The 22,049-nt window shown below is 45.9% G+C and overlaps 1 protein-coding gene across 1 annotated transcript; it reads left to right on the plus strand.

The window, feature by feature from the left end:
- Nucleotides 1-468: 468 nt before the first annotated feature.
- LOC142585241 (uncharacterized) lies at nt 469-19,757 on the plus strand. Its single transcript, XM_075695840.1, has 16 exons — nt 469-610; nt 904-999; nt 1,084-1,165; nt 1,238-1,322; nt 1,538-1,648; nt 1,782-1,868; nt 3,966-4,078; nt 7,912-8,061; nt 9,847-9,907; nt 10,921-10,990; nt 11,065-11,169; nt 12,186-12,251; nt 14,655-14,731; nt 17,020-17,118; nt 18,387-18,610; nt 19,304-19,757. The coding sequence occupies exons 1-16, from the start codon at nt 472-474 to the stop codon at nt 19,425-19,427; spliced, it is 1,689 nt and encodes a 562-aa protein (XP_075551955.1). The 5' UTR covers nt 469-471; the 3' UTR covers nt 19,428-19,757.
- The last annotated feature ends 2,292 nt before the right edge of the window (nt 19,758-22,049 follow it).

Here is a 22,049-nt window from a genome sequence, read left to right on the forward strand (position 1 = left end):
ATCTGCCATAGGCAATTTAAAAAAAATTGAAAGTTTGCTGAAACACCCGGTATTTATCAGGGGCCCACTTTCGCAAAAATATTCTTACGCTACTACTCTTCGTAAGAACAAGCGCCAGTCTGTCGTGATGTCGGACATGTTTGTGAAGGGGTCCGGCCACAGGCAAATAGTTCTTACGAAAGAAAAGCTTTGCGACTTCAGCCCCACTTCTCCGCCGAATCGTTGAAAAAATGCCCACGGGTTCGGTTGACGCCACAAATGCTTGGCGAGTTATTGGGTTACTAACATTGTATCCAACAATAAATCGGAACAGTGTGCGCGTGAACTCGGTAAAGAAAACCTTGTGACACGATCGTAAGCTGCTCACATGGTGGTTTAATTCTGTGGTTCTAATTCTACTACTTAAGCTAACTTTGAAATATGCAGCGTTGATAATGTCACTGTTCCTGACTCTTGATGCAGTACCGCAAGATGGAAGAGAACCTCCATCCGTTTGGCATTGAGCTCGTCGGCGAACCGCGTCATCTGGTGGACGAGATATGGACGCCCATGGAAGGCAGGCCGTACGAGTCCAACAGCAGCATCGTTGTTCACAGTGTGGAGTTTGCCGGTTCGTGTTCGCCGAAATAAGCGTTGTCCGTGGCTACTGTTACAATCCTGCGCACCTTGTTCTGTTGTTTCTGAATCGCTAACATCATTTTCGTTCAGTGTTTTGTTGACATGTCGCCTCGGGCAGAAATCTGCGCATAGTTCAACGAAAAAGAAAAAGGACGTTGAAGAGTGTGCTATCTTTGTTTGCCTTCCTTTTGTGTTGTCGTTGGCTAAAACTATCCAGCATAAAAGTGTACTTTCTGCCAGACTGTAAATCCCAGCACTTTTTTTTTTCCTTTTTGCCTCACTCAGGTGAAAGCTGGCAGGACAAGGTTCGCAAAGTGCGCGAATTTCTGAAGAAGTCCGGCATTGACGCCATTTTGATAACGGACCTGGGAGAAATCGCATGTAAGCAGGTGGATGCATTGCAGTGATAGCTTTTTCCTTCTTGTGCGAGCCCGCACGCTCCCGTCTTGCATTGTTCACCTGCAGGGCTGTACAACATGCGCGGCAATGACGTGCCGTACACGCCTGTGTTCGAGGCCTTCGTTTTCCTGTCACAAGACGAACAAAGGCAAGCGCCGGGATTGAGGACAGAGTGTGAATGTTTGATTAATCGTTTTACTTTGTTCCTCTTCCCCTTTAGACTGTACGTGAGCGCACGAAAATTGACGTCCGAGGTCCGAAATTACCTTATCATGGAAGACTGCAACAACTGGGCTTGTGTCCAGGTAGGCTAATTGCAATTAATCAGTCAACCGGTCTGTCAGTCAATCAGTCCACCGATTTCATCTGTAGGGCGGTCAATAATACTGTGCGTTGATCAAACGCTTGGTCGGTCAGTCGATTACCTGATAAAAGTGTCAGTCAGTCGGCCAGCCAATCAATCGTTATTGATCGATCAATCGACGACAAGTGTGATAAGAACCGTGTTTTTTTTTTTCAGTGGAGAGACTACAAGCTTGTTTACAACGAGATGAACATCAATGGAAACGCAGTGAACAGGCTGCTCGTATCACCATTCTGCAGTTATGCAATCTGCGGCCACATTGACATAGTAAGCTATCCCGTGCATACTTTTCACGACCGAATTGAAGCTTTGGTGACATAATTAATCATACCCTTTGAATGCTGCACTTAACAAATAAATATACTTAAGTAGACACTCTGGTCGTGTGTTTTCCCGACAGGACAAGCTGGTTGTCAGTGAGGCCCCAATAAAAATGATGATGACTGTGAAGAACAACATCGAACTGCGGGGACTACGAAATGCTCACGTAAGTTCGACTGTTTAATTTGTCTTGTAGTGAATAAAATGAAGGGCCACGATCAAGCTAACGCCTTCGCTCCCGGCGGCGTTCCAGCTTGTCTCACTGACCTTTTGGCGCTTACATCAACAGTATGAGCTTTTCTCGTTCATTTCTCGTAAACAAAACATCCTTTGCAATTCACGTACGCGTGCATCGACGCCTGTCTCGATAACCTACACCAAAAAATGTCAATTCAGAAATACGCAATGCTCGGGAACACCATGAAAAATAATTCACAAATATGCGGGCAGTAGATTCCTGCATTGTGACGCGTGAAATACTGCAGTGACAGCGGGGGTAAGCGAACAAGTAAGAGTACTTGAACGAGGACTGTCCTTGTCCTTGAGGTCAACAGGACTACGTCAGCTATTGGCTCGGGGGTTTTTCGAGCAGGTGTGACCTGCTGGCTTTTGACTACATCTTTTAAGCAACTCTTGCCAATACTAGGGCATCATATCTGATCTGGAAAGATTGCTGTCCAGCACAAGAAAGCCAATGCCGATGTTCACCTCTTTCTGACGCCACCGATTTCGTCCATCGTAAAAAAGAAGGAAAGAAAGAAAGAAAGAAAAAGACAAAATAGCCTATTTACAGCGTTATAGAAACACAGTGCTCGCGCGCCTTGCTTTGAGCTTAACAAGTACAAAGCTACTCCATGAACAAACTAGGGAAGAGATAAAGGTCATCATTCAAGTCAGTCTGCGAATTAGAATGAGTGAATGAGAGAAAGAATGAGAGAAAGACATTTGAAATGCAGCCAACATTCACTGATACTTGGGAAAGTGCACAGCTTAATTGAAGAGTTTTTAAATGCGCAGGGAATTCTGGCTGTTTTTTTTTTCTTTCCGTCATATTCACGATATTGGGGAAATAGAGAAAAATGAAATATAATACACACGCCACTGGTGAAATCTAAATCCGTGATCACACATTTGTTACGTTCGGTACGGCGACTACCCTCTTCCTAGAGTGGGGTGTGTTTGTGTAAAAAAGCACATTTATTATATGGCTGAGAGAGAAATAGTCAAACACAGTTGTCATGGCAAGCGTTCCTAACTACACCGTGAGAAGATAGTCAGTGAGTTGTTGAAACATTGTCTGACTTGAGGTATAGACCATGTGCCTTGTATTTGGCCATAACTCAAGTTCATCGTTTATAATTTCGTGCCGTAACGTATTGTGGTGTGTACCCGCCGTGGTTGCTCAGTGGCTATGGTGTTGGGCTGCTGAGCACGAGGTCGCGGGATCGAATCCCGGCCACGGCGGCCGCATTTCGATGGGGGCGAAATGCGAAAACACCCGTGTGCTTAGATTTAGGTGCACGTTAAAGAACCCCAGGTGGTCAAAATATCCGGAGTCCTCCACTACGGCGTGCCTCATAATCAGAAAGTGGTTTTGGCGCGTAAAACCCCAAATATTATATTATTGTGGTGTGCGTATTAAAGAGGTACTGACACATTTCTGACGTTTCACATTTTTTTTAGTTCAAAGCTTCAGAAAGTGGCAACTTCAGGAAAAATTCTGGCAAGCCTCAAGCGCCCTGCATATTTTACTATGATAACTTTCCTACAAACCGGTTTCGGTTTCGTTTCGTTCTACAGGAGATGTATGCTCGTGACGTCATGACGCAGATGGTAATCACATGAGAGCAGGCATTCTGACGTTCGGTACATGGTATGGGCACTGGCTCCAGCTCGCTCGGTGGTCTGTTGTGATGCTACATTGGGCTGCGTAGTGAGCGAGGTAGATCTGGTGCCAAAACTTCGCGATGTCCTGCTACCACGTAGCCACCTTCTGCGTCATGCCCTCTTGCATACTTGGAAGTGAAACCAAAACCGGTTCGTAGAATAAGCTACCATAGTTAATTGTTTTGGGCTCTCTGGGGCTTTTCAGTATGTTTTTATGGTTTCAAGATCCAGGACCTTTATTTAATGCAACAAAATATATAAAGTTGGAAATCTTATGTCAGCAATCTTTAAATAAAAATAATAAATGAAGGGAACTCTAAGCATGCCGAATGTACTGAGATGCACTTTCTTACTATTCTGTTCTTTTTTTCTGCAGTTGAAAGACTCTATCGTGTTTGTGACCATGCTCGCGCACATGGAGAGGGACTACTTGTCTAAAAAGCCTTGGACGGAAGCACGCGTCATCTATGAGCTGGAACGGCTAAGGAGGTATATGCAGCCTCTGATAGATTACAGTGCTTCGGCTTTTCCGTTTACCTTTCACGTGACGTGTATGGTCACAACTACTGCAACTTGATTACCACTTTGGATGCAGTAATGTGTGGTCTAGCAAAATGTTCCATCCACGATGTTCTACATGTGACCTGCGAGAGAGTCAGAAAGAGGGAGAGAAAAAAAAAGATTTTGTTGAAAACCGCGAAAACCAATTGCAGCGCTTGTCACATCTTGTCCCTCCTCTCCGCAGCTTGGATTCGTTAGGGAGCAAGTTAGGGAAGTTATGCGTTAGGGAATAAGTTTGAGATGTTATGCTCAGCCGTGAAGAGAAAGAAAGAACAGGTGAATGGCAAAAGGCCCCAACAGGGGCAATGTAAAACACACCAAGTTCGCATAATACCGTTATGGGCGTGATTTATAAGGTCCCTTTTAACGGCAGTTGTTTTTATCCAGGGCAGACAGACAAGCTGGTTTTATCTAGACAGACAGACTAAATCAGATATTAATTGAACATAAAAGGTCGTGAACCGGATGAACTCTATCTAACTTTTTGTTGCACTGTCGCGACTGTGTATGAGGTCCAGAATTTGATGACAGTATAGCTATCAGACATAGGAACCAAGAAGCGTGTCTTATGGTTGAGGCTTGGCATATAAATAATAGCAGAAGGGCGTGCGTGAGCCAACCTTCGATTATCTTAGAAAAAGATGAAATATCGTGGCTAAAAAGTTATCTTTCGTCTAGGCCCGCGTATTTCCCAGATTGATGGTTAGCGCTGCCTCTTCTGCGCTTGCGCAGTTAGGTTTGACGGGCGGCGAGGGCTAGTTTTGCGTCCGTCTTCTTTTCCGCCACTGTACAACCCTTCTACTGATAGTCGGCGTTTGTGTTGTCCGTTTCCCTCTTCTTGTGTCTGTCTGCAGACCTAACTTTCCTTTGAAACATGGATTCCTACGAACTATATATCAACTTTCTGTCGTAATAAGTTTGGATTCGTTGTTTGAAATTTTTAAATTAAGCGATAGACAAATGGATGGTTCAGTAGTTCTAGAAGTATCCACGTGCGTGCTCGAACACATGCAATCTGAAATTAGGTGGCATGACAGAGAGTCTGGTTATCGCGGCCAAGTCAAAAGGCTTACAAGTGATGTTTAGTATAATGCAGCCGCCCCAGCAGTGCGAACATTTACCTGTGCCAGAATTTATTTTGACATGCTTCCCATGCGACTGATTTGTTATTTGTATCTCTTCAACATACTCCCCTTAAGAAGCATCGTACATTGCCTTCGTCTTCGACCCGCCGCGGTGTCGTAGTGACTTTGGTGTTGCGGAGATAAGCCCGATAGCGCGGGATCAAATGCCGGTCGTTGTAGCCGCATTTCGATGGGGGCGAAATGTTAAAATACCTGTGTAACGTGCATTCAGTGCTTGTTAAAGAAATCTTATGTGCTCAAAATTAATCCGGAGTCCCTCAATACTGCGTGCCTCATAATCAGATCATAGTTATGACAGGTAAACCCCCCCCCCCACTCCCCAAAAAACGAAAAAAAAAACTTATTTCTCGTGACGCAGCAGCCAACAGCGACTAAGCCGTACTCGTGTCCTAAAGGGACACTAAAAAGAAGGATTGAATGGCATCAGGCTGATAACACATTCTTTCGAAACTTGCGTTAATTTCGTAGTAATGATTAAACCAGAAAGGAAATTGAATATTACAATTTTTGAATATCGCGCCGAAACCGAAGCACCGGTGCGTCAGTGTGACGTCAAGAATTTCGAGCACCTTTTCGTATTCGGGCCATTTTAGGACGGTTAACGTTCCTAAATCTTGTCAAATTCAGTCTCTGGCACTTATAGAATGGAACGCAGTCTATCTTTAGCAATAACGAGCTAACTGTATCCGGACAGACGCCGTCGAAATCCGTGACGTCATGGCAAGCTGGTGCGGGAAACTAAAGGCGGTGTCGCCACCCGTCCTTCGTATTTGCACCATTTTCTCGCTCACGAAGCCTCTTATCGCGTTTGCGGCTTACCTGGTACAGTAGACGGGTAATTTGCTAATAAATATTAAATAACTTGTCTTTAGGTCCCTTTAGGTGCAAGCACGTGATGAAGTTGAAATTTAGTCGTCCCTCGCTATTGCATAAACAGTATACATAGACTGTTGCTTCGTTGCATTACACATATATGGTTAAATAGCAGTTCAAGTTTCAGAACCTTCAGCTGACGTAGAACTTAGCGTAGGAACGTGGTGGTGGCCTTGTAGGCACCGCAGCATGCAGAGTCTCGAAATTTGCGCGTATTGAGAATATCGTTGAAACGCGTATACTCCCGCTTCGCGCGGCCGCGCGCAAGTCCTTGACACGTCGTTACAGTCGGGCGTCGCAGTGTCGCCATCTATGTGTGAAAGCACAAACAGCAAACGTTCATCGCTACCGCCCTTTTTCAAAATTACGCAAGTCTTGCAACACGGATGAAGCCGACGTTTGTGCCCACTGCACACTGGGTACAGCGTATTCGCGAAAGCCGCGTAGCGCATCGCTCGTTCTGAGAACGCACAGCGTGGATCATATGAGCCCTGACTCCTTTACACAAAAGCTGCCGCGTTTGCATACTTCTGCATTTCTAAAACATTCTATAGTGTCAAGTTATCCACTCCTAAGCAAAATTACACCCTTTTGCCACACAACAATAATCGTCATCTGTCCTGTCCGCATTTCCTTTCTTTAACCCGGCGAGCCCGGTACTTTCCAGTAACGAACGGCATGCGTATTGTCAGCATGACATGCATTCCCGACAGGAATGTAGCGGGCGCGGCGTTTTCAAGAAAGGAAACGCAAGCAAGGCAGATGACGATTATTGTTGTGTGGGAGAGATACACACCAAAGGGTGTAACTTTGCCTAAGAGTGTAGCGTAAAAATACTGAAGGGTTCAGGAAATTTGTTGCAATCGGGTGGAAGTGAAAAAGCGACAACTCCAAGCTCTAAACACTTCTTTTTGGTTCATTGGCTATGGCGTCCTGCTGCCGAGCGCCAAATCTCAAACTCGATCTCCAGCTTCTGTGGCAGCATTTTGTGAGAGGGAGGAGGATGGGGGGAGGTACTCGATAACGCTCGTGTACTCAGCGGCGGGCTAGAATTAAAGAACGCCAGCTGGCCAAAAAGTTGCAGCATCTGGCATAGCGATATTGTAGCTTCGTAGCGTAAACGCCCATAATTAAACTTTTTTTTTTTTGTCTGGTCATCGAAAATAAGCAACCGCACGGCGCATGCGCATAGCGCGATATCCTGAAACTTGCAACGCGCGAAGCTCCCGCAAATTCACTACGTTCGCAGCGCTGAAGTACTAACTGATACCGGCATCGCATAGCATAAGCATACCTGGGCATAACGGTTCGGGAAGTAGGCATGCAACGAACTGCGAAAAAAAAAATTCCTCTGTCGAGCATTAAATTGTATTACGAAAGAAAGCAGGGCAGCAGGAAATAACAGCTGACGACGTTCGCTGGTCCTCGTCCAGCACGTCTCGAACATATATTTTGCTTGGATGTGGCCACTGAGCTCGAGGTGACGGGTTCGATCGTGGCTTCTGCGGCCGTATTCCTATATGGCGGCGAAATGCAGAGAAAAAAAAAAGCGTTCGTGTATCCTGCATTGGGTGCACGGTAAAGAAACGCCGGCGGAAGGTCGAACATGAATCCAGAGACTTCATTACGGCCAGCATTTTGAACAGGTCGTGGTTTTGGCACATCAAAACCCCAGAATTAATTTCCTTCTTTCTCACCCCCCCCCCTTTCTTTTTTGCTTGTATGCAACGCCGTGCGGCGCAGCCACCAGCAGCACTACCGGGGCGAGAGTTTCAGCAGCGTGGCGGCCGTGGGTCCCAACGCCGCGGTTCCCAGCCATCACGCCCGCAACGGGTCCGGAGGTTACATCAGCAACGCCAGCCTGGTGCTCATTGACTCCGGGGCGCAGTACCTGTAAGCATGCATGCACACAGTGTCACATCGCGGCACTGCCTTATACACAGTGGATGAATTCATGTACCAGATGCAAGGTATTACGTTTAAGTACAGCCGTACGCCAAAATTTTAGGACTACATAAAGAAAAGTTAAATACCACGCGGCATCCGCCGCGGGGACACAGTGGCTGTGTCGTTCAGCTGTTGAGCATGAGGTTGCGGGCTCGATTACCAACCGCGGCGATTGAATTTGGGGGGGGGGGGGGGGGGGGGGGAATTACAAACAAACTCACTTGTACTTTGATTTCAGGTGCACAATAAAGAACTCCAGGTGGTTACAATTAATCCTAATTCCTACACAACCGCGTCTCTTATAGCACCAGGGTTGCTTTGGCATATTACGTGCACCTAATGAATCAAGCAATTCAATTTAACACTAATCTCAAAGTTAGGCTAATCGAAATGGTGGTCAAACGGGAAAGTATCCACTGGAGGTTTCAATTTGACGAATGATGCGAAGACGTTCTTTCTTTATTCCCCCCCCCCCCCCTCCCCCTCATATTCCGTGCTCTGAAAGCTCTTGCGGTTGGAGGTACGCCTTTCTGGGGTGTTTAAGTTAATACAACTTACACTGGCTGTAGCACAATTAAAATAGTAACATCTTCAGCGCTGCAACTCGATATTCGTGCATGACACCTACATCCGCAGTTTGCTGTTGCAGCGCAGTGCGCATTCACTGCGTTTGTTCAGCATATGTCTAGTCATGTACGCGTCAGTGCTCGAACGCTTGCAAACACGGGCTCTGCGTATATATAACAATAGCCGTGAATAGCGCCCGTCCTTCGTGTGTCCGCAGTTTCTTATTTGTAAGTTATATGCGATTGTTACAACTTTTCGCGTTATCGTCGCTTCTTAATGCCCATTGAGAGGTGAGAATGAACTAAAGAAAGCAGAGTGAGAGTAAAATGTATCAGGGCAACACCATGATAAAGTGGTACTAAACTGACAGAACAAGTAGGCGTTACTTTCAGTTTCGAGGCTTATTGGTTGGTTCCATGTGTTACAGCAAAAATGCATACAAATTGTTAGCAAAGGAGGTCGCACAGTAATATTGTCAGGGGGCTTCCTGTAAAACGTACATACAGAATACACGAAAAAGCAACTGTGAAAGGTTTGGCAATTCCCGCTGCTCTCCCCGTAAATGCTTAATTAAATATATGTGCATGCTCGTGGCCAACTTCAACTTTCTGTGGCACGGAAGCGAAAGCTATGGGAGCGCACCTTCTGCACGTGTTTTACTTCACCCTGTAGTCCAGCACGGTTTGACAACGCTGCCAGTTTCTTGCGTGACATGCTAAATCAGCGTACGCTGAACAGCACAAGATGAATCAGGATAGGGATAAAAGGAGGAATAGAGACTAAGTAAAACTTTATATATAGATACAATGAAGCCGCAATCTCACAGTGTCTCATTATTTGCTTATCATGTCACTTTGTTGAAAGAGTTTGTCACCTTACCCAGCGCGTCGTCTCTGTTACTATTACTGCTATTTACGTTTACAGCGTGACATTTTGTACACATTGTGTGAGGTCAGATTACGCAGTTTCGTAGGAAAGCTTAAAGACCTTTTAAACACTTCTTGACATTCTTTAATGATGACGCCCACAAGATTGCTGACTGCTATAAATATATCAGTAGAAGATATTTCACAACATCTTAAGCATGTAACGTAAACTCGCGATATGAGAGACATAGACCTCATATTTTTGCTTTAAGGTATGTGTAATATTTTTTCTGCGCAGTGACGGCACTACTGATATTGCGAGGACGATTCATTTCGGAGTACCGTCGGACTTCGAAAAAGTAAGACGCGGAACTAAAACTGGATCTACCAATTTTAACTGTTGTTGTTAGTTAACGCCATTACCTGGGTATTGCAACGTTCTTATAAGTCGTGTCCATGTAAGGATAAATAGTTATGAAAAAGAGAGTCGCAATTTCGCGTGAAAGACCAAGCATCGATTGCGATAGCAAACGATGCACAGCTATACAAAGCAAGGACAGTAGTTTTATCGGCCTTATAACCTTGTATACATTAGCTTACTAACTAAATTAACAAGCATTGTGTCACGCGCCCACAGGCAAACATAACTGCATCTCACTCGATGATCGTTGACACTTGCTGTCAAAACACTGGCGTGAGAAATAACGGCAACGACAGCGAGCGAATTGACTTTCGTGCTGCCTATCGCTTCAACGCGAACTAAGCGGCGAGAAAACAGCGTACACGAAGCTATCAGAAGTCGGCGCACCTAGACTCTGTACCCCATCGCATATCGCTTTCAAGATAAGGCCCTTACAGCCGCGCTCAGCCGCCGCCGAAGTAGAACCCCCCCCCCCCCCCCCCCCTCCGCACCCCCGGTTCATTGCGCGCAATGGAAGACGGTGCGCTTTCTCCCCACTTTCCTTCCTTGCGCGCGCAACGTTGAGCCACCATCCTCGGCTCACACTCGCACGCTTTCACTCGTATCCACAGTATACGGCGCGCCCGCGATGTTATCGCACTCACACTTTATACGGAACATCACGGCGCTGACGGCGCTGACGGTGGAAGTACGCCTGAAGTCGCCATATATATAATTGCTTTCGCAATAAAAATCGTAATCTGCTTTCAAGAGATAAATTCCGCAGGAGCTTGACATCAGACCTCGCTCGCTAACACAGGATAACTGGTCCTCCTGTCGCTCAACCTGCCCCTTTGTACGTCACCGATTTCAGTGTAGAGATAACGCTCTCAAATGCAGGTTAGATGTTTTGTTTAACATGCCGGGTCTCCACTTTGTTTAAACAGAATATTCTAAACTTACTATATCCAGGAGGTCTACACGAGGGTACTCATCGGCATGATCGACTTGTTCCTGACAATTTTTCCCGAAGGAACCAAAGGTTCGTTGCGTCTTTTCTCTGAGCTGTCGTTCAATGACTCAGTCGCTCATTTACTATTATCGCTATTTTTGCAGACGGTGCCTTGGACGTAGTGGCAAGGCGGTCCCTGTGGAGTGTCGGCCTCGACTTTCTGCATGGTGTCAGCCACGGACTAGGCTCCTACATGCTGGCTCACGAACGTACGTCGTGTTTATTGAGCATTTCTTAATTTTAAACCGGCTCCCGTGAGGTTTTTACGGCTATCTGCGACGTACTTCTAGAGCAAACTACAGAGGCCATATTCTACCCTGTTTTACCCTCTTACCTGTCTCGGACCGCATACCAGAGTTTAGTGAAACTTTTGGCGATCCATAATTTTGGATACCGAGAAGAAATGCTGCTTTCCTCGTTCTCTTGAGGTTCGATGCTGAAAGACAGTAACAGGAATCTGGACACAACTTCGTGCATATTTCTTTAAACAGTCTAAAGAAAGACAGCGGATGTTTTTCCGTGAAGTTTATAGATGTTCTGCAGACAGCCTGTGTATTTTTGAGCTTATCAGTTCTCGGTATTGTCTGCTAATGTCTCTAAACATTCCACAACGAATCCCTTCGGAAGTCTGTGGACGGCAAATAGGCCGAAAGAAATCAGCTTTTTTTACGAGTTTTGTCAGTACCATTCTAGAGAGAGTACTGTCGAAAGGACCAGTACTTAAGAAACCATGGAAGTCTGCTCAAGGTTTGTATATAGCATAAGAAATGCGAACGATAAATAGGCGCAGACATAAGAAATATCTCTATGATATCGTCCATATGGTTACCATATTATTACACAAGCATCATTCTTACAAAGTAGATATTAATGCCTGCAATGTTTTAAAATACTCGTGTGTACTTGAGAGCGAAGAGCGTTTCTTGCCTGTAAATAAATTGCTGTGGTTAAATGAAACTATAAACGTAGAAATACATGTAAAGTGAACCTATGTATCTCGCTACCAACTTCCAGAACGTCAATCAAGCTTATCCATTAATGACAGTGTAGCGCAATGTTTTCCGCCCAATTATTCTGCCAAACATACATACTCCACTTTTACATGAGAATATGTGTTCATCAGCTATATTGATTTTTAAAGACAGTTTGAACCTTCCCTTTTATATTGCTTGAGGAGGTGCCGACACACGCATTCAAAGCGCAGCGCTATGTTTCCCACTTTCAGATCCTCCACTGATTTCTCCATTCAGTAAAGGATATCCGCTTTTAGCTGGAATGATCCTGTCGAACGGTAAGTGGCGTCCAATGATTTGCAAGCTGTTTATTACTTAATAGCTTATTTATTCGCTAGCCAGTGGCGTAGTCAGGACTCCGTCTCGGAGGCAGAATGTCGGGAACATGGTGTTTTCTTAGCCTGCTGTTGGCTTTAAGGGGTCCGTATGCTAATTGCGACGTGCTTCTCGTTGTTCTTAGTAAGACGAATACAATTTCGACGTTGTACAAACCCTCCGTCCTACTTACACTTGCTACGCAACTGTCGCTAGTCTACGTGAGGATAATGGTACGAAGATGCTGCTGTTCCAACCCTATAGATGAGACGCTGTGACCAAAGCAGGCTCCCCAGTTCCTTTAACCGTGCCTCGAAAATATTTAGCACCATGGGGTTGTAAACCATGTGGTTTGTATTTAGAATCAATCAACCAATAGATCGATCAATTGATCTTTAACCCGCCGTGGTTGCTCAGTGGCTATGGTGTTAGGCTGCTGAGCACGAGGTCGCGGGATCGAATCCCGGCCACGGCGGCCGCATTTCGATGGGGGCGAAATGCGAAAACACCTGTGTACTTAGATTTAGGTGCACGTTAAAGAACCCCAGGTGGACAAAATTTCCGGAGTCCTCCACTACGGCGTGCCTCATAATCAGAAAGTGGTTTTGGCACGTAAAACCCCATAATTTTTTAAATTGATCTTTATTATAGGCACGCATGGGAATATGCAGATATATGTCCTAAGGTTGCGAATCGCAGGGGGAGCCTCCTCCTAACAGTCTCCTCTAAATACCTAACGACTCTCGCGTGACGACAAAGTTTGTGCGGCGTCGAGCGATAGCTCACGCTGGCGGGCTTCTTACTTTTTCCCGCGCTGAATTAATTGAATGTGTTACGAGATACACTGACGAAGACGATTCCGCACAAATTCAAGTGAATCAAAAAGCCGCATGCAGCAGCAGTGCTTGTTAAATATAGGCTTTCATGACGCAGCAGTATTCTAGAAAGAAACTTCGTGTGAAATAGAACGAAGGCCGATTTTTTTTTTATAACGGCAACTTGCAGTAACCAACTGAAGACCGAACGGATTCGCACCTTTAGTCGACGAGAACCTAAGAACGTAGGGACAAGTACACCTCTGTTAACTCAGAGATTTATTTATTGATTTATTTAGTCATACTGTTAACCCTCACTTGAGGGTCGTTACAGGGAGGGTCAGTAATTGAATTGTACATAGAACAAACATTGAATATCATTTGTAGGAGAACATTTGTAGTACGTAGAACATTTGTAGAAAAAGAAATACACAGCTACATGCAAGGAACAAATATAAGCTATACAGTGCAAGCGAAATACTTATCAAGGCCAACCTCAAAATCACTCATGGCATATTTTTGTACCATATCATTCGGTAATTCATTCAGCATTTTAATAGCGTCAGGAAAGAAAGAAAAGCGGTATAAGTCTGTTCGAGCTATTATTGGTTGCACGAATGTACTGCGTGTTCTTCGTGGTAACCTTTTGTGAAAGAGCGTCAGATAATCATCCTTGTCTATTTTCGCATCTGCGTGTAGTATTTGAAAAAGCAATTTCAATCGCTGCTTCTGCCTTCTTGATTCCAGTGGTTCCAAGTTACATATTTTTAACATTTCAGTTACCGAGTCACGTCGTCGATATTTAGAGCAGATAAAGCGAACTGACATTCTTTGAATTCGTTCTAGTTTATGTTTTAAAACCTTTTGATGGGGGCTCCACACAGCACCAGCGTATTCTAGGCTCGGACGGATATATGTCTTGTATGCAATTAACTTGACTTCTTTCGTCGCCTGGCGTAATTTCCTTTGCAAGTAGCACAACTTCCTGTATGTTGATTGACAAAGATTTTCAACATGAGGACGCCAGTTCAATTTATCTGTTATGGTTATACCCAAATATTTGAAGCTACATACTTTTACCAGTATATTATCAGCAATATTATATGTGAACAGATGGCGTGCGGATTTGTGGCCGGAGTTTTCATCGAATTTTTAGGTTTTCATTGAAAATAAAGGTCTTCCGACCGTACCTAATTTTTTGGGTGATATTCACGTCGCTCGAGTAGTCAACTTGTATGTTTCGACATTAATGACGAAATGTCAACGTCAGCACAGAAGGCTTAACTGCAGTGGTGACAGTACGCAGCAGGGACGCTGAATATAGAGAGCTACTACCACATATAGCTGAAATAAATGAACTTCTTCGTTGTAAGAAATGCCGATTGAAAACCTCTCTAAAAAGAACGAAAAGAAAATAGACGGCATTATAATTTCGGAAGCTTAGATGACCCAAGAAAGAAAGTGACGTTTCTTCGAAGAAAAGAATGTCGTTGACGATTTTGTCTTGCCTCAATTTTCCATTTGCACCGCTTCCGTGACGTTGTATTTCAGAGCCGGGTTACTATGAAGAAGAGCGACTGGGAGTGCGTCTTGAAACGACGATGCAGATCACTCCGTTCAACACTACTGTAAGTCTCGGGGAACATTAAGTGTTAATTGGATTAATTCACGAGGCAGTCTTCCTGTGAGCACCATCGATGTTGCAGGTTCAATTTCCAGACTCTGCAGCGGTATTACGATGACTATGGAGCGTAAAAAAAATGTTTTTTGATACATATAAACTTCCGAGATCACAATGTATTCAAAGTTTTCGTGGAGGCAACTAAGACTTACAGTCCAAATGTTGTTTTGAAGATGATTTGGGATTTTTACTGCGCGGCAGCCATGCAGGCTATAAAGCGCCAAACCAAATGTTGTTTTGAGACGTTGAACCACTTCAACTGCAGTAATAGACTCATAGCAGTCGGTCTGCACTATATAGCACATCATTTTTCTTCCGCCACTGTTTCTGCAAGTCGTGTAAGGTTCGACTGATCTGGAAAGGCAGTCCTAACAGAAATAGCTTGCTCATAGCTCTTCAGTAGTATATGGCGCCCGCTTGTGCGTGTTGTCGCATCAGCGAATTCGCTCGGATTAGTTTGCGAATGCGAATGTTTGCGTTAGCTTCACCGCCAAACATTTACCCAGAAAATAAATGTAGCCTTCGCACTCCGTGGGACGCCGCCCGTTTTAGAATAATGCCTGGCTCGCACCGCAGTGGTCATGCAAACGTGTTCCATTTACGCTAACTCGCCGGTATGCGGCGATGGCCTGCACTGGTTAGTAGAATAAGGATGATTTTATGTCTATTTCGGACGTGTTTCGTAACAGCAGATAGCGCAAATTATGAAGCACAGCTATATTCATAGTCCTGCTTTGATGCATTCCTTTTCCTTTTTCTTTTCTTTTTTTTTTTACTGCTCTAATAGATTGGGTGCGTAGATTGGCATTGCGTTTAGGAGCCGAAGGCTGCTCTGAGCGAATGGGTCACCACGTATTGCGCGGTGTGCCTTTACGGGATACACCGCATTGTCAGCATAATAAACGTTTTAATGCGCTAGCGGGCTATGACAAATAAAGCTACAGCTGGTACATAGCAGCTCCTTTTTTTTTTCAGCATTCAGCCCCTTACAACCTGAATTGTATGTTGAACTGAGTGCGGGGTTTGATAATATCGATCGTAATCGCCGATGCGTTTCTACGTCACTAAGCTACGCCCACCCGACCCGTTAGATACGGCATATAGGCAAGACCTACTTGGGATAAATTTCCACCGCCTGGGGCCGTAATTTGTGACAGTTTCTTTCATTCTAGATTCACTTCGCCCTTCGTCAATGGTTCTCATCGCGCGGTATTGCTCCTTTATCGCCGGTGTGGATCGCTCGATGAGATCAGTTGATAAGAAAGAAATTAAATCGAAGGAAAGTAATCATTACAAAAATGCAGACTCCCAAATTATCCTACGCGCACAGAAATCCTACAGCGTGTTGACTCGTTTCCATTCTGGCCCCAACGTAGTGTGGTTGGCACTGCCTGGAAGTGAATATGCTACCTGACCGCCTAGCAGAAGGTATTAGCAATCGGTGACCTACCGCTGTGTGTGGTGGGAACGCGGTGATGTGCGTGACGGGCACGTAATACAGGGCTGTTGGGGGGGTGAGGGGGGTAAGGGAGAGAGTAAACTCCAGCGTTGATCAATCTTGCGCTGCAATTGACACGGAGTTAGCCAGTCGCTCTATTAAAGTTAACGTAATCGCTGCGTTTATCTCCATCCGTTTAAACATCATAGCGGTGGGAATGATCGCACTTGCGGTGTAAGTGAAAAATAATAATAATAATAAGCAGTACAAAGAACGAACCCCAAGGAGGCATGAAACATAAGCGAGTGACGAGAAATAAATAAATTAATTAATAAACAAACAAACAAACAAACAAACAAAAAGCAGGCGTCCGCAAACACCGGAAGTCATATCTCTCTCATCATGACTTCGAACCGCCAGTGGTGTGAGGCAATGTGTTATTAGGCTGTTGCTTTCTCCTTGTGAAACACCAGCAGCACCAATAACACCGGTATAGAGAGACCGCGGACAGCAGCAGCCGTGCTGTTGCTGCTGCTCAGGTTTCATGGCACGGCGCAGCTCGGCATAAGATCGTGCACCCCTTTCGTCTAAGCAACGCGTCATCAGGGTCGTTTACCATCCACCTCGCTCACGCGCTAACAAGGCTAACGATCTCATCAAACGCGCCGCGCGCGCGCCGGCGTGGACACGCCGCGGCTCGGCATTGTCCGTGTCGATACGTGGGCCGGCTGCAGCCTTTACGTGGTGTGCGCCTATATGCGCGTATGTGTGCGCATGTGTGTGCTTCGCTCTTCCAGTACAGGTTCATGTCCCACAAGTTTTGCAAGTTTGAACCCATCACGTTCGTGCCTTTCCAAGCGAGCCTGATCAAGTGGGAGCTGCTGAACAAGGCGCAGGTCAGTGGCATTCCTCCCTCCCTTGGAGATCAATCTCGAGCTTCGTAACGTTACTCCCCCTCCCCTTTCCCTACCTCTTACATTTTTTTTTTATTTATTGCGTAGTCTTTCAGGATAGCGTTGGGCGTTTGTTTTAGTGTTCACGCGGGCCGCACAGCTTCATTCGCGTCACGAGCACGCAGTAGGTATACGTTCGGCCTCTCACGCCGCCCATGCAGAAGGCTGGCCCAAGCACGACGAAGGCGTCCCCATTCCATTACATAGGGGTGTGCTTGCCCGCACATGAGTCGTGCCGGCCGCATGGGTATAGGCGCGGGTCGTGCCATATACACTATGTGGACGAGGTGGTACCACTGTTCGTTGCCGGCCTATACCGATGAGGAATGTAAAACGACGAGCGATTCGGCAGCTTGGCTGCATCTTTCATTTTTATCATTATTATTTTTTCGTTAACACCGCCATGGCCTAGTAATTGAGAAGCGCGTTACGATGCTTATACGAGCAGTAAGGTTCGGCCTTTTCCTTGTGCCGGTAATCGTTAGGTGTTCGCAGCGTACCATACACTCGTTGAACCGCTGACGAAAACGACTCGAACGATGACGCAGTGCCCGTTTTGCTGCGTTACGCCGTCGATGGCAAAACTCACAAACCCGCTCCTGAGGACGTTAGAACTGTCGACATATGCCGGACGCTTCTGTCGATATCAAAGTTTGGTTCTAATAACGTTGGTTGATTTGATATCGCATTGGCTATGAGGAACTGCCGGCGCGCATTCTTTTCGCTGCACTATCCGCTTATTGAACCCTGGCGGTGTACTTTTGGCGATTCCACTCAACTACGGTGAACCATTTTCGGAGCTCTTGGTGGCAGCCAGTAGACTCAAATGGAATGTTGAAAAAAAAAAAGAAAGCGAATCAGTGTGAACCTAAACCCATGCTGAGATCCTGTTTTCTGTTTTCGTTTTCTCCACGCTTCCGCGTCTGTCTTTACTCGTTGTTCATCCAAGAGAAGTTGTAGCTCAGGAAGTTGGTGCGGTTTACAGTATGCAACCCTGTTATCGGCGCGAGAGAGCAGCCCCAACACGCAGTGCACGACCCGTACAAGTGCCGTGTTTGCGTGCGATGTAGTGATTTCTGTTTTTTCGGGCCGTTAAAAAAAAAAAAAAAGGATGCATCGTTCATTCGATCGCGAACGAAACGCTATACGTGTGGCTGACGCTGAGACGCGCGTTGTCAACCGCGCCACTGCCGGCACACCGCCTCCCGCAGCTGGACTGGCTGAACGACTACAACGCCCGCACCTTGGACGTCGTGGGCAGCGAGCTCAAGCGCATGAAGAAGCACGACGCTCTGTCCTGGCTGCAGGCGCGGACCTTCCGCGTCGAGATGAAGAACGGCTCGATGCCTGTGCTGCGCGTGGCCGGACACCACGGCCTGCTGGCGCACGACGGCCACGGCGGACACCACCACGCCGGACACACCAGCGGTCAAAGGCCAGTGGACGCCGCGTTCTTGCGTAGCGGATAAACTGTCCGATACGAGATGGCGATGACTGAATGTAACTAAACATGTTAACGAAACAAGCTGTATATATATTTAGGTAGTTTTAACTTCTTATGCGAGGCACACAGAGATTGCAGCGAGTAAATGATACAAGGAAACCCTCTTTCTCTGGCGCGCACGCACGCACGCACGCACGCACGCACGCACGCACGCACGCACGAACGCACGCACGCACGCACACACTTTTTGCTTGTGGTTTTAAACATCTGGCGTAGAAAAAAGCAAAGGCTTTACGCTATAGCCTTAGGAAATTATACACCCGACACGTATTTCTTATTGCTTGCCCATGTTCAGTTCAATATATCTCTTCTGTTGCCGAACCTTACTCTACGAGCGTTCATCTTATGTTTATGGATCAAGTTTCTCAACGTTAAGCTGTCAAATCGGTAGTATTCAGACATCGTCTTTTATATTCTCTCAAAATTTTTTTTTCATATTCTGTGAGTTCAGGCAAGTTAATCGAAGAGAAACGAGCGCAAAATTATTCGTCCGCTAGTTTGCTTATCTTGCTAAATAAAGGTTAAAGATGTGTATACCTTATTATGTCCCGTTCATATTTTATTTCAGTCTCACATACAAATATACCTAATAAGCGAATGTTCGTATAAAACGAAAAACTGCAGGTCTCCAGCATCGGGGTCAAAGGGCTGGACGTCGGCGTCCGGCTCATCCCAGCCGGGACGAGTGCTTCTCGCGCTGGCATCGACGCTGCCCAGCCTCGCAATGTTGCTGAGGCTGCCAGCGTGAGTTGGCAGCGGATCAGCAAGTATTGTGTGAGCACTGGTGGTTCGGACGAGACACTGTGCATGCCGGTGTTGTGAGAACGTGGACATCGATGACAAACGAAGGATGTTTGCGCATGAAAAACCAAAAGAAAACTAAAAAGGACATTTGTGCACATTGCTGGAAAAGCGGACAGGCCGTTACTTCGCTTTCCCCACTGTTTGTCGCCGCTTGGTGCCCTTTCCCTTTTTTTTTTTCGTGAAAGTGGTCGGTCATTGAACTGTTGTTTCCTTTACCGCTGTGTTTGGTAGAGTAAAGTTGTTGCAGGTGGATTTGCACTTATAGTTCTGTCTTTCTAGAATATATATGAAAGACTGGAAACGACGCGCGTGAATTTCTCTAGAAGCAGCGAAGAAAGAAAATGTGATAGCGATATGATGGCGTCGTGTTGATAAGCGAGCACGCAATGGCGAATGTATGGTTGGAAGAGAACATGACGTCAGATGAAGGATCAAATATGTAGAGAATAAGCAAAAAGAATGGGGTGGTCCTTCGTTGCGTGGCCTAATATGCGTGGCTTAATGTAATATTCAACTTATTATAATTTATCTCAACTAGCTAACAAAGGAAAGCCACATAAATCTTTGCGTTTAGTGCTCTTTGCAATGGAAGGCATTCCATGGTGTGATCGAAAATTCGGCCTATGAGAGATGCGATGATAAAAAAAAAAGAATCATAAATCGAATTTACCCTTTTCATCACATTTTCTTTCCTGAAGGCAGCGTAATTTAGTGTATGTAGTAATATATATATATATATATATATATATATATATATATATATATATATATATATATATTATACAAAGTGCCAATTACTTCCGCCAAGGAATGCTGTCGTTCACAAGATTGTACATGCTTCCGCTAAATTAGTCCTGAAACGAAAAGGTGGAAAAAAAAAACTTTATAGTACACCTTAACGCAAGATACAACTATACCGTAAACACGTGTTAACTCTCGTTGTAACTGTTTTTCTATCAATATTTTGGAGCTGTAAAATGCAGCTTACGTCTTCCACCGTCACTCGTTTTGACGCTGCTCCGAACGGTAGCACTGGCCCTCGTGTCTGGTCACCTGCTTTTTTTTCACGCAGCTGGCCTTGGGCCACGAGTAGCGCGACATCGAAAGGAAACATTGCGCATTCACAGCAGACGAAGCGTTACTCCACCGCGCAAAGGTCACGCAGCAGGACCGCTAGTCTGAGCGGCGGCGATATATGACCACCGTCTCCTTCCTCCTCCTCCCCCCCCCCCTCTCCCAACCTCTGTCTTTTCTACGCTCCGCCATTTCGCGTTCTCGGCCACTGAATATACACCGTTGTACTAAAAAGAAACCGCTCCCGGCGTCTCGAGTCATCGCTTGTTGTTTCTATATATAGTCGCCATTTTGGGCCGCATGAACTGCGGCTTCAGTAGGAAGCAAAAAAAAAAAGAACAACGTAAAAATGGCATTTGCCATGGTGGCAAATGCCACTGGCATTGCGACCAGCTATTATGGTGATATCTTTATGTCGCCTGACACTTTCGTTGACGCAGCCGCCGAGGAGGATATATACCGTATGAAGAATCTAGAAAGGTTGCAGCCTGAAGTATAGCGATGTGTAGTAGCCGTGCGTCTGAGATACGGCCAGCCCTCTCTAGTTCAGCCTGCCTGGCTCGCATAATTGTGCGTCAGGGAAACGCTTGCGCTTTGCGCTACTGTCGAGTCTTGTACGCAAGTGGATTGCTCACGTGCTCTCCGGCTAATTGCGCATGTTGCGCGCTCTAATTTTTGCCGGCGCATATATTATGCCTATACGTCGTCGCCCACTCTTATACCTTTTCTTGTTTCCTCTTTTACATTTCTTCGCGCTTTTCCATTTCTCCGCGTTTCAAGCCTCGTTAGCGAGCTTCTCTCGCAGGCTTCAGTGGCCAGCGATGGTTTCTGAGTACTCGGCCGTGTCAGGTGCGGACCTGCTTTTGAACAGTGACGCCAGGTGCGAAGCGAGCTTGTATACACACTGTCGCTGAGAGCCTTGTTTGGTTCCCGGAGTTTAGCTTTGGCGGAAGGCTGTCGGTGCCTTATGAAATCTTAACGCGCGAGGTTTTTCTAAACTGCGTCGCGCGATTGTCGCGGCTTACCTTGAAGCCTCAAAGCCGCTCCTCAGAAAGTATGTACAACGGGACAATATCTCGATATCAGAGGCAATTGACAAAACGAGGTATTAAACTTCGTTCAATGATAGCTGTAGCTACTTCGAGCAACGTTTTATAGCTTTTAACGAGTGCAACTCGCCGTGGTTGCTTAGTGACTGCGGTGTCGGGCTGCTAAGCACAAGCTCGCGGGATCGAATTCCGGCCGCGGTGGCTGCATTTTGATGAGGGCGAAATGCGAAAACACCCGTGTACATAGATTTAGGTGCGCGTTAAACAAACCCGGGTGGTCAAAATTTCCGGAGTCCCTCACTACGGCGTGTCTCATAATTAGATCGTGGTTCTGGCACATAAAACCACATAATTTCAAAGCTTTGAACGTATGCGGTTGAGTCTCGATCGGCTGTTGCACGCTGTGCTCACTGCGTGTAGATAGCAAGAGGCTCAAATATTAT

The sequence above is a fragment of the Dermacentor variabilis genome, chromosome 6 (assembly GCF_050947875.1).
Source record: "Dermacentor variabilis isolate Ectoservices chromosome 6, ASM5094787v1, whole genome shotgun sequence".
Taxonomy (NCBI): Eukaryota; Metazoa; Arthropoda; class Arachnida; order Ixodida; family Ixodidae; genus Dermacentor; species Dermacentor variabilis.